The sequence below is a fragment of the Physeter macrocephalus genome, chromosome 19 (assembly GCF_002837175.3).
Source record: "Physeter macrocephalus isolate SW-GA chromosome 19, ASM283717v5, whole genome shotgun sequence".
In the NCBI taxonomy this organism is placed as follows: domain Eukaryota; kingdom Metazoa; phylum Chordata; class Mammalia; order Artiodactyla; family Physeteridae; genus Physeter; species Physeter macrocephalus.
In genome coordinates, this window is record NC_041232.1 from 81,160,636 (window position 1) to 81,173,751 (window position 13,116).

The 13,116-nt window shown below is 41.1% G+C and overlaps 1 protein-coding gene across 2 annotated transcripts in view; it reads left to right on the forward strand.

Annotated features, from left to right (window-relative positions):
* The window catches only part of SOCS6 (suppressor of cytokine signaling 6), a 31,567-nt gene extending 19,367 nt beyond the window's left edge, over positions 1–12,200 (forward strand). For both annotated transcript variants that reach the window (XM_024133953.3, XM_007117233.4), the window contains exon 3: positions 9,765–12,200. In XM_024133953.3, coding sequence (XP_023989721.1) covers positions 9,894–11,501 — 1,608 coding nt within the window. In that variant the 5' untranslated portion in view covers positions 9,765–9,893 and the 3' untranslated portion in view covers positions 11,502–12,200. The remainder of the gene's footprint in view (positions 1–9,764) is intronic.
* The last annotated feature ends 916 nt before the right edge of the window (positions 12,201–13,116 follow it).

A 13,116-nucleotide genomic window follows, 5' to 3' on the forward strand; every position in this document is an offset into this window, starting at 1 on the left:
CAGGCTCAGCGGCCATGGCTCACGGGCCCAGCCGCTCCGCGGCATGTGGGATCCTCCCGGACCGGGGCACGAACCCGTGTCCCCTGCATCGGCAGGCGGACTCTCAACCACTGTGCCACCAGGGAAGCCCCGAGATATTTTTTGAAGTAACGTTTTCATAGTCCTTTAGAGTGGTTTTGCTTACACCTAATTCCACAGAAAATTTTTTTAGCCATCTGCATTTATTTAGTGTTTACAAATCGATTAACTTTTTTTTGTAGAAAGAACTTTAAAAAAAAAAAGACTCTTAAGTTCAGAAAAGTTTGGATGAGCATCAGCAATGCCCAGGAACTATTTCAGTTACTGGGTTCTAACAAGTGACCAAGTGATAGTGTTCCTGATCTCAAATAGAATACAAGTAGATTTAATTCAGCTGATAGAATAAGAAAATCACAGGAATGCTGAAGAAGAGGAGAATCGGAAAGAGGTGGTTAATAGAAATTTTATGATGTTTTGAAACTTTATGAGGCAGTTGGTTTTAGTGTGTTGTTTTTATGTAACATATGATTGGATTTTAAAAACCAGATCTGAAAGTCTTTTTCTTTTTATAGTTGGGTGTATCCCATTCATATTTATTGGCATAACAAACATTGGGACCTAAATTCCATCTCCTGTTATATTGGCCATTGACCTTATTTTCTTTTTTTATATGGTCTGTTTCCCTCATTTCTACTTTTCCCTTTATGGAAAGGCTTTAGTATCTCTTTTTTATTTTTCCTTTTTTTATAAAGGTAATGGCAGGTAGTGACCTGACAGATTCAGGAGCAGTGGAGTAGAATCCAAGGAGCTGACCTGGAAGGGCATGAGCCATGTCACACTCAGAAACTGGCTGGAAATTGAAATGCAGAGAGATGGTTACAACAGTGAACCTCCTATCTTGTTAATTTTTAATGTGGATGCTTTGCTTACATTAAAAGTCTTTCTCTGTGTTCTTTTAAACTGTCTTCACAGATAGTTTAAGCTATCAGTTCTCAAAGTATGGTTTGTGGATCCCCTTTCATAATAATGCTAAAACATTTGCCTTTTTCACTGTATTGCCATTTTTGCCAACGGTGCAAAAGCAATGTGAATAAAATTGATGGTGCCTTACCACGAACAAGGCAATGGCACTAACTGTGTAATAGTATTAAACTTTCATAGTAGTCATATGTTCTTTCTTCACCTCCAAGCACTTGTAGTAAGAAGAAAATTCCAGTTACATTTAAGAATGTCATTGATGAAGCTATAAAAATTATTAATTTTATTACATTTTGACCTTGAGTACACACCTTTTCAAAATCCTTATGATGAAGTGGAAGTGCCTAGGAAGCACTTGTACCACATACTAAAGAAGGTGTCTTGAGTGAAGGCTTGTGCCATTGTTTGAGTTACTTACTGAACTAGCTGCTCTTTCATGACACGCCACTTTTACCTAAAAGAACAATTGACAGACAAACTATGGTTAATCAACTTGAGTGTTCAGTCGATATTTTCTCATAAATGGTCAAAGTAAAGCTTTCTCTTCACTGACAATATCGTTGCCCACGTTAAATTCAAGCAAAAATTAGAACTGTGGAAAACCTCTATCTACCACTGTTTGCTTAACTGCTTCCCAGTACTTTACAGACCTTTCTGATGAGATCAGTGGTGATATTAAATGTAACTTTTTGATATTGTATAATGAAATAACTAATACATGATGTTAACAAATCATGCATGCATAAAAGATTATTTAAAATGTCACCAAGACCAATGGATTTAAATGTAGTATAGAGTAAAAAAATTCTTGATATGGCTGTAGATTTCTTAGCACTACTGACTTTTAAGAAACTAGCACTTGATTTTGTTCTAGTATCACAAGAAGACTATCCACAGTTATATGAAAAGTTTATTAAATAAAATATCCTCCCCTTTCCAGTTCTATATCTGTAGGAGGTTGGATTTTCTTCTTACACTTTAACTGAAACAGCATATTGTAACAGATTGAATGCAAACACAGACAAGTGTAGTTGTCTTGTCAGACAGAGAAAAGATTTACAATAACGTAAAACAGTACTACTTCTCTCACTGAATTTTTATTGTTTGGAAAAATGTATTTATTTTTCTTGAAAAGTTTTTTATGTTAACATGTAATGAGTAAATTGTCATTTAAAAATGAATTAATAAATATTTTAATTAAATCTCTAATTTCTAATAGGGATTAAATATAATAGAGGAAAAAAATTCTTGATATGGTTTCAGATTTCCCAGGGCAACTAACTTTTTTTTTTTTTTTTTTTTCCTGTGTTGGGTCTTTGTTGCTGCGCGTGGGCTTTCTCTAGTTGCTGCCAGTGGCGGCTACTCTTCGTTGTGGTGCGTGGGCTTCTCATTGAGGTGACTTCTCTTGTGGAGCACGGGCTCTAGGTGCGCGGGCTTCAGTGGTTGTGGCTTGCAGGCCCAGTAGTTGTGGCACACGGGCTTAGTTGCTCCGTGACATGTGGGATCTTCCTGGACCAGGGCTCGAGCCCGTGTCCTCTGCATTGGCAGGCGGATTCTTAACCACTGCACCACCAGGGAAGCCCAGGGCAACTAACTTTTAAGAAACGATTTCAGTAGATATAACCCACAAAGACAGAGCTTTCTGTGGTCTTCAATAATTTTTAAAAGGACAGAAAGGTCCCGAGACAGGAAAGTTTGGGAACTGCTCATTTAAGCACTAGCACGACCAACAGGGCAGCTTGTTACAGGGGAAACGTGAGCTTTGGCGTCAGCAGCCAGGTTCAAATTCTGGATCTGCTCGTTTTCCTGGTGGCAAATTATTTAACTTATTTGGGCAAGTTCTAATCTCTCTGAGACTCAGTTTCCTCACTTTTAAAATGGCAATAATAACGCTATTTTGTTTGTTGAAGGTTAGGTAGTTGTTTTGATGTAGTCTTTTAAGTTTTTTCATTAGGTGTTAACAATGGGAAGCATGACTACCTCCAATCATTCCTTAAAAAAGAGATTGTGAAATTATTTGAAGATATTATCTTCTGCCTGTATGGATAAAGTATTCATGTCTAAAACTTCCCCTTGAACCTTTATACACATTTTCAAGTATATGTGTAAACTTAAAATTTTACAATTAGAAAAGCAGTGAAACTAATTCAGAACATTTACTTCGGCATGATGAGACAGATGGTAATCCTATAAAAAGATGGCATATATTTTTAGAAGTGCAAACAGAAAAACAGATACTCTTAAAAATTCCAGAGTAATCTTTGCCTAGAAAATGAAGGGAAGAGATAAAAGACCATATGGCCTACTAGAACTTTTTGTAGTTTCTAATGTTTAGGATTGAATTTTGTTTATTGAATGTTATATTAAGTTGCATATGGGTTGGTAGTTGAAAAAGGAATAATTATCACGTAGATGATTACCAAGTACTTTTACTGTGGTTTTCAGTCTTGTTCTCTGTGAAATGGATGTGATAGTGGGAAGCAGAACCATTTGAACCCCACATCTACTGAGGGTAACTAAATGTAATACTTACCACATCAGAGGCGGTTACTGATTCTGCTCTTGAGGCAGTTACATGCATCAGTGTCAAGTCGCCTGTCATTGCGGACCAGTGTTCTCATTCATTTTGCTTTGTTGTTTATTCAGCAGATATTTACTGAGTGCCTTCTTTCGGCCAGATACAAGCTAGGTGCTGCGATAACGTGCTGGGAAAAAAATGGACTTAGTCTCTGTTTTTGTGTCAGTCATAGTCTGATGGGGTGATAGGTATTAATCAAATAATCATACAAACAGATGTAAGCATACATCCCAGATAAAAATCGTAGGCCAGAGAGGTATGCAGTATTCTGAGATCATGTAATTGGGGGATTTCACCTAATCAGGAAGGTATGTTCCCTGAGGAACTGACAGATGAGCTGACGTGTGAAGGAATTAGTCAAAGAGGAGAATGGAAAAAAAAAAACAACACACAGTTCAAATCAAAGGAGCAGTATGTTAAAAAGTTGTGTGTTGAGTGAAAATATGGTGAATATGAATGGAGCAGAAATCATCAAAAATAGCCAGATTGTGTAGAACTTTATTGACCATGTCAAGGAGTTTTGTAACTTTTTCCTAAATAATGGTAAATTATTGCTTGAGGAGGGGAGTGAGGAAGGTGAAGATGGGCAGGGTATCTGTTCACCATACCTGATTAGGTTTGCATGTCTAAAATTTATTGGCTCATAGTTACTGAGCACCTCCTGTGCCCGTGCTATGGTCCTGGATGCTTGAGACACATCAGTGAGTAAGGCAGAGTTAATATCCCTACTTTGGTAAAGCTTATGTTCTTTGAACAGAGGGGAGAGTGACAGAGAACCTACTAAGACAGTTCTGTTGTCTGCCAGGGAAAATGAATGAGCATGGTAAGAGGGTTTGTGTTGCAGCCTAAATGGCATGATCAGGGCAGGTCTCATTGAGAAAGTGACAGTCGTGAAGACTTGAAAGAAGTGGCGGGGGAGGAGTTGGTTGTGTAATGTTTGCAGCCAGCACCCAGGCCCTAAATGGCAGCATGTTTGTAGTACTCTCAGAGCACCAGGGGGCGAGTGGAGAGGGCACGGGAAGAGTGGTATAGGAATGGGAGCGTGACATCATGTGCGGCCTTACAGCCCCCTGTAAAGACTTCTGTTTTCCACTGGCTGAGATGGAAAACTCTTTCGGGTTTTACTCTTCCTGCAGTTTGGCATTTGGATTCGAGGAAGACCAGAGTGTATGTGGGCAGGAGATTAGGCTGTTGCCTTCTTATAGGCTGCCTGGATCCTGCAGTGTGTTCTTTCTTATTCAGGCCTCCTTTCCACTTCATGTTCTGAGTCTTTCTTTGTCTTCTGAACCTACTTTTCAGAACTTATCTAGTTATGAATCCCTAAAGCTTGGGCTGGGCACGTGCTGCAGATGTTTTCCGTGCAACCTCGGGATGAGTCTGTATGTGTTCCTAGCTGCATTAACTGTGTCTACACACCTACACACACACACACACACACACACACACACGTTTCTAATGACTGGTATGGATATATAACTGGTGGACCCTGAAGGGTTTGCAACTACAACTATTTCCTACCAGAATTGAAATTGAATGTAATTCACTAAAATTATATCATAAAATTGGGACATTATGAAGAATTGCTTGCAAATGGAAACTAGCTATGAATAAAACCTTTATATGCAGTTGACTCATGTTTGAGTCTCTCCAGTGCTTTATGTTGCACTTGAACTCTCCCCACCCATCCATTGTTAGAAAAATTTAAGAGGCATGTGTGGCCTGTCAGGAAAACTTGGATAGTCCTCCCCTAGATCTCCAAATGGCTCCAAATGATTAACATCTTACTTTTATTCAGAAACTGTTCATCTGTTTTCAGATGAGGCAGTTTGAGACCCCTGGGTTCTTTGTGGGCTTTTTTGGTTTGTTTTGTCAACAAAGTTACACTCCTGATGGGTTTGTGTCTGTGTTGGAGAGGAAGATGTGTGGTCTCAAAACTGGGAAGTGCATATATAAACTAGACCATGTTCATATTTGAAACCTTTTAGTTCTTCTCATTGCACTTCAAACCAGACCCGAGTACCTTGCCGTGCTTGTCTTGTGCCCACTCTTCCTTCACACCATGGACTTGGGGCACACTGGGCTTCTCAGTTTTGCATCTGCAGTTTCCCACCTCAGGGCCTTTGCCCATGCTCTTCCCTCAATCTAGAAAGTTGTTCACTCAGCCTTCCTTCGCATGACTGGCTCCTTCTCATCATTCCAGCCTTAGCCTAAATATTTGGCTGTCAGAGAGGCCTTGGATACGTGTCTTAGGTGTTTATGGAGCCTAAAGTAGGAACCCTGGTGTTCTCTGATAGCCTCCCTTTCCTTCATGGTATCTCTCAGTTACCAACGATCGTGTCCTCCTTGCTTTACTTGGTTTGTGTCTGCACTGCCCAGGCAGCCTCTCCCAGGAAGTGGTGAGCACCAGGACCTCAGGGCCACTGGCTCTTTTACCACTAAGGTGCATTCTTCCGACTTACAGAGTTTTCTCTGAAGACAGAAGACCTTTTTTGTAGGTCAGGACTTCTTTGAGGGTGTGAGGAAAGTGACAGGTAGAGAAAGGAACATAGAGTATTTGGTCTGTGAGTTCAGGGGATTGGCAGAACCACTAAGACCCACTCATGAATTTTACCCACACCCTAGCATGCAGCAGGTTAGGGTGCAGCTAGGAAGCAAAATTGGGAATCACTATACCCTCCCCTTTGTCTTTATTTACAATCTAGTCTGACTTAGAGCTTTTAATCGTTGGTCATGTTCATAGTTGACTGCTTAAAGATACTCTGTCAGATTGTGTCTGTCCAGTCTCTTCCTATCGTTTTTTTCCTTTTTTTGAATTTTATTTTATTTTTTATACAGCAGGTTCTTATTAGTTATTTAGTTTATACATATTGGTATTCCTATCGTTTTCTTTCACCCATCTTGGAGCTCACAGATTTCATCTTTTAGTTTTGAATCACACTTCTTAACCCCTCTTGGATCCAGTAGAGTATCTTACAGATGGGAGGGGGAAAGGACAGTGGAGGACTTGATGAAAAGCAGCTTACAAGCAGAAAGGACAGTCTGTAGCACCTACTGTAATATTTTGAGACTGAGGACAACCTTATGTTTCTTTTGGCTCCTGATGACAGCATAGTACTTACATAGGTAATGCCATTGTTACGCTACTTTTCACCCAGCCTCAACTTGTGAGATCAAAGATACTTTTTATTTTTAGATGTACTTATGCAACTACATGGCACTAAGTATTGGGGGGGGGGTATTATTTAGTATATTTACTTCCTTCTCTTTACTAGTATTTATTTGGTGGAATTTCTTCAGTAGTTTTTACATGTCTGAACACATACCATGTGAAGTATGGGAGTAGACACCCGTTACCCATATGGTAGAGCTTGCTAACAGATAGACACGTGTTTTTCTGTGTGGCATTTTTTACTTGGAATTGCCAATCCTTGACCATTTGTAATAATGACTTTTGATTCTCATAGGAGATAGAGTGCTTTAGTTTTTATTTTTTTATTAGATCTTTATTGGAGTATAATTGCTTCACAATACTGTGTTAGTTTCTGTTGCACAACAAAGCGAATCAGCCATATGGAGTGCTTTATTTTAATAAGAGGAGATTTAGCCAGTTTTGCACAGTGTGGATTTTTCTATCCATTTACTTGACAGCTAAGGAATATTTATTTGGTATCAAAGAGTTTAAGCAGTGTATATTAAGTATCCAATGATAGTTCCTGGTTAGGAATATAAAAGATGAATAAGACATGGTCTCTGTTTTTTAGTACTACAATCTGGTTGGAGAGATAAGACTTGAATAGAATACAAGCAGTTCTAAGTCACTGTGTGACATACTATTAAAGAGGTACAGGTTGAGTATTTGGAGTCCAGAAAAGGGAGGGAACTCCTTTCTGGCTGGGTGATCAGAGAATATTTAAGGAGGAAGTATATTTTTTTAAGGAATTCCCTGAAAGGTGGATTAGGAAAGAAGAAGAGAACATTTATCAGGAGGAAGAAAATAGCATAAATGAGGCACAGCGGTAGAAAAACTAAAGACTTCATAATTAAGATAGAAACTGAACTAACTTTTTTTTCTTTTCTTTTTTTATTGAAGTACAGCTGATTTACAATGCTTTAATTTCTGCTGCACAGCAAAGTGATTCAGTTATATGTATATACATTCTTTAATATTTTTTTTCCATTATGGTTTACCATAGGATATTAAATATAGTTCCGTATGCTATATAGCAGGACCTTGTTGTTTATCCATTCTATATATAATGGTTTGCATCTGCTAATCGCAGCCTCCCACTCCATCTCTCCCGCAACTCTCTCCTCCTTGGCAACCACAAGTCTGTTCTCTGTGTTCATGAGTCTGTTCTGTTTCTTAGATAGGTTCATTTGTGTCATATTTTATATTCCACATATAAGTGATATCATATGGTATTTGTCTTTCTCTTTATGACTTACTTTACTTAGTATGATAATCTCAAGTTGCATCCATGTTGCTGTAAATGACATTATTTCGTGCTTTTTTATGGCTGAGTACTATTCCATTGTATCTATGTACCACATCTTCTTTATCCATTCATCTGTTGATGGACATTTAGGTTGCCTCCATGTCTTGGCTTTTTTTATGGCTGAGTACTATTCCATTGTATCTATGTACCACATCTTCTTTATCCATTCATCTGTTGATGGACATTTAGGTTGCCTCCATGTCTTGGCTATTGTGAATAGTGCTGCTATGAACATAGGCATGCATGTGTCTTTTTGAATTAGAGTTTTGTCTGGATATGTGCCCAGGAGTGGGATTGCTGGGTCATATGGTCATTCTATTTTTAGTTTTTTGAGGACCCTCCATACTGTTCTCCACAGTGGCTGCACCAACTTACATTCCCACCAACAGTGCAGGAGGGTTTCCCTTTTCTCTACACCCTCTCCAGCATTTTTTATTTGTAGACTTCTTAGTGTTGGCCGTTGTGACAGATGTGAGGTGGTACCTCAATGTAGTTTTGATTTTCACTTCTCTAATAATTAGAAATCTGAATTAACATTTTATATCATTCCTAGAAAGTCAGCTTGGCCTGACCCTCTACGTCGAGCTTTAAATAGATTTATATGCTTGGGTTTGGGAGGTGGTGGGGTGACGCTCCAGACAGACCAGATACAAGCCATTTTGGATACTGATCCATTGATCTTGTTTATCGAGTATTTGCTGATTTTTGGTTATTATTGTAAACGTTACTTCCTTTGCAACGCCCCTGTTGTTGCGGCAAAACATGTTTGTTTTGTCTGGTTTTCACAGCCTTTGGCTTTATGGATATTGGTACTTAAGTTTTCTTAATATCTGTGTGAACTGATGCCCAGTTTTTTGGTGGACAAAATTGGGTTCATTGCTAGTGAGCCAGAAAATTATCACTTAACACAGGGAGGCTTTTATTAGTCTTCAGGTCACCAATTTCTACCTGTTAAGACAAATAAATGCAGTTTCTACTACTATGATGAATTGTACTTATCTAGTTGTTAGGAGTGTTCCCTGCAGGTGAAGGCATTGAAGCTGCAAGTACCCCTCTCGGGGCGCTCTCGGCTGTGCAGGGTACTGGCAACGCAAAGGTGGATGGGCCCTGTTCTTGCTGAACTCATGGCTACGGAAGGACATTTCTAGGCTTTTCCTAGATAACTCATCACAGATTATGGAACTGCTTTAATTCATTTTTACAGATGTTTGAATATTTAAAAATATGTATAGTTTGTTGTAGAATCGATTAGGCTTGTTATAGACGTGGGGCCTTCTTTGTTGAGTGCTGGCCATTTGCAGGACACAGGCTGGTGGCTGGAGAGGCCAGGGATGGTGTGGGTCAGTGTGGAGAGGACGAGTGGCTCTATTAGAGCTGTGTGAGGAAGTAAGGAACACGAACCATAATGAGGGTAAAATCAAAGTCAGGTGCAGAAGGGAAAGATGTAGAGTCGGTTTGCTCTTTAAGCATTATCAAATATTTGTCAAGTGCTGATTATGTAGTAGGCCGTGATGCCTTGTGCCGTGTGAAATGGAAAAAATATCTGTCTTAATGGAGCTTATTACCTTCTTACAAACATACTCAGGCATCCTTGTTCTGAAGCTAAAGGATTAAAAGTGACTAAAATAAAACTTTTTGTGGAAATATTTTTTAATGTGACCTTATAACATTTTTTATTTTTTGCATTTTTTTAGAAAATGGCTCCAAAGGGTAAATGAAGCGGGGAAAATACATAGATGCAGCATTGTGTGCAGCCTCTCCAGATGTTCGAGGATAATATTCCAGAGAGAAATTGATTCTCTTGGATTAGGTAACTAGTCAGAATGAAGAAGATTAGTCTTAAAACCTTCCGGAAATCTTTCAACTTGAATAAAAGTAAAGAAGAAGCGGATTTTATGGTTGTACAACAACCATCACTAGCCAGTGACTTTGGAAAAGAGGATTCCTTATTTGGTAGCTGCTATGGGAAGGATATAGCCAGCTGTGATCTCAACAGTGAAGATGAAAAAGGCGGAAAGAGTAGATCAAAAAGTGAAAGCCTAATGGGTACGTTGAAAAGACGGCTCTCTGCGAAACAGAAGCCGAAGGGCAAGGGCGGCGCGCCCTCCGGGGGCTCCGCGGACGAGGACACCTTCTCATCCTCCTCGGCCCCCATCGTCTTCAAGGATGTGAGGGCGCAGAGGCCCATGCGGTCCACCTCCCTGCGCAGCCACCACTACAGCCCCACGCCGTGGCCCCTGCGCCCCACCACGTCGGAGGAGACGTGCATCAAGATGGAGGTGAGGGTCAAGGCCCTGGTCCACTCGCCCGGCCCGGGCCCGGCCCTGAACGGTGTGCGCAAGGACTTCCACGACCTCCAGGCCGACACCGCGTGCCAAGAACAGACGAGCTCGCTCAAGAGTTCCGAGTCTCAGGATGGGGACCTGCGTCTCCACCTGGAAGAACATGTGCCTGTCGTTATCGGACTTGTGCCTCAGGACTACATTCAGTACACTGTGCCTTTGGAGGAGGGGATGTACCCCCTGGAAGGACCGCGCGGCTATTGTCTGGATGGCTCCTCCCCCATGGAAGTCTCCGCGGTCCCTCCTCCAGTGGGAGGGGGCTCCTTCCCCGAAGACGAGAATCAGGTAGACCCGGACCTCGTGGTGGCCCCAGAGATCTTCGTGGACCAGTCGGTGAACGGCTTGCTGATCGGCACCACGGGAGTCGTGCTGCAGAGCCCGAGGGCGAGTCCCGACGACGCCCCGCCACTCTCACCGTTGCTACCTCCCCTGCAGACGAATCAGATCCAAAGGAACTTCGGCGGGCTCGCCGGCTCCGACGCCCACGTGGCCGAAAGTATGCGCTGTCACTTGAATTTCGATCCTAACTCTGCCCCCGGGGTTGCCAGAGTTTATGACTCGGTGCAGAGTAGTGGTCCCATGGTCGTGACAAGCCTTACAGAGGAGCTGAAGAAACTTGCGAAACAGGGATGGTACTGGGGCCCCATCACTCGCTGGGAGGCAGAAGGGAAGCTGGCCAATGTTCCGGATGGTTCTTTCCTTGTTCGGGACAGTTCTGACGACCGTTACCTTTTAAGCTTGAGCTTTCGCTCGCATGGCAAGACCCTTCACACTAGAATCGAACATTCAAATGGTAGGTTTAGCTTTTATGAACAGCCGGACGTGGAAGGACACACGTCTATCGTGGACCTGATCGAGCACTCGGTCAGGGACTCCGAGAACGGGGCCTTCTGTTACTCCAGGTCTCGCCTGCCGGGCTCAGCCACCTACCCCGTCAGGCTGACCAACCCCGTGTCGCGCTTCATGCAGGTGCGCTCTCTGCAGTACCTGTGCCGGTTCGTCATCCGTCAGTACACGAGGATAGACCTGATTCAGAAGCTGCCTCTGCCAAACAAAATGAAGGATTACTTACAGGAGAAGCACTACTGAGAGGCGATGAGAACCCTGCGTCTTGCACTTGGGGAGGAAGAAAAAGAGATTGAAATACAGTTTACAGACTTTTCCATTGCTATCAAAATCTTTTGCTGCCATACTGTTTCAGTTTTATGTGTAAAAGAGTAACCAGTTCGTTTAGGGGTGGGGAAGTGTCGGCAAGGTGTCTTGGGTTTACTTTGGTTCTTTAAAAAGGGAAGTCTTGAGGTTTGAGAAGAGTGAGCTATCTTCCATCAGTGTGCAGAATAATCACAATGTGAATTATCAGATTCTCGTTACCCACCCCGCCCCCGGTCCTTTGCTGCTATCCACTGTGATTTTTATGCATTAAAAGCACATTTCATGTGTCTTCAATCCTAAGTAAAGTTAAATGAAACTTATAGAATGAACATTGTTATGTCTCTTTCAATGGCCCGTTTTCAGATAGTGTTGAGCAAACATAGCCGTGTGATAAATCACAGAATTCACACCTACACTGAAAATGATTTTTAATTTCATACTTTAGAAGGATTTATTTAGAATTATGAACTGACATAATCTTGGGTAATGGAACAGAGATCTGCTACATATCTTTTACAACATTCATTTCTAAATTATTTTTAAGGTTGTGCTGTTATTTTGGTCGTGAGAAGTTGGACTTTTCTGTTGCCTTCATTTTCATCTTGTGGTTTGTCTGTTTTAATAAATGGCCTTACAGAATTGTAAAGAAATGTATACCACCAATTTAGAAATTGTTGCCTTTTCTGTCATTAAACTCTGGTACAAATTGGCGTAACATAAAGACCTAATGGAACTAGAACTATTAAAGAAATACTAGATGATCATAGTTTCCGGTGTTAAGCAGTTTTATTGTTATCTATACTTTCCTTTGGTAAAATGTTTTATCTGTGATTTCTTTAGCTTAGTCAACATTTTCTTGGGTGAACTTGATGTAAAAATGATTTTCATAAATGGACTAGTTCCTCTTGCAACGTAAAGTTTATATAAAGTTTTAAATTGATTTGAATAGAAAGAAAACATTGTTTTAAAGTTGGGTTTACATTTTTCTTCTATGCAGTCACTATTAAGATGTGCTAGATTTGACCCTTCCTTCCCCCCACCAAGAAAACAAAAACAAAAAACCAAAGGGCTTCCCTGGTGGCGCAGTGGTTGAGAGTCCGCCTGCCCATGCAGGGGATGCGGGTTCGTGCCCTGGTCCGGGAAGATCCCACGTGCCGCGGAGCGGCTGGGCCCGTGAGCCATGGCCGCTGAGCCTGCGCGTCCGGAGCCTGTGCTCCGCAACGGGAGAGGCCACAGCAGTGAGAGGCCCGCGTCCCGAAAAAAAACAAAAACAAAAACAAAAAACCAAAAAGAACCCAGTGACTTTAGTTGAAAAATTGTGGAGATTGTGGAGCACCATGTAAGAAAAATATTAAAACCGAATCAGGTATATGGAAGTGTTTGCCTACCATATATACTGACCTTTAAAAATAGGTTTTCTATTTGTTTCTTTTTAAGTCCTTAGTAAATTGACATCATTAGTTTTTTCATCTCTTTTGAGTCAGTCCTTTGGGCGGGGGTGGAGTATGTTACCTCCAATACTTTTTAGTTATTTTGAAATGCAGTGTTTATT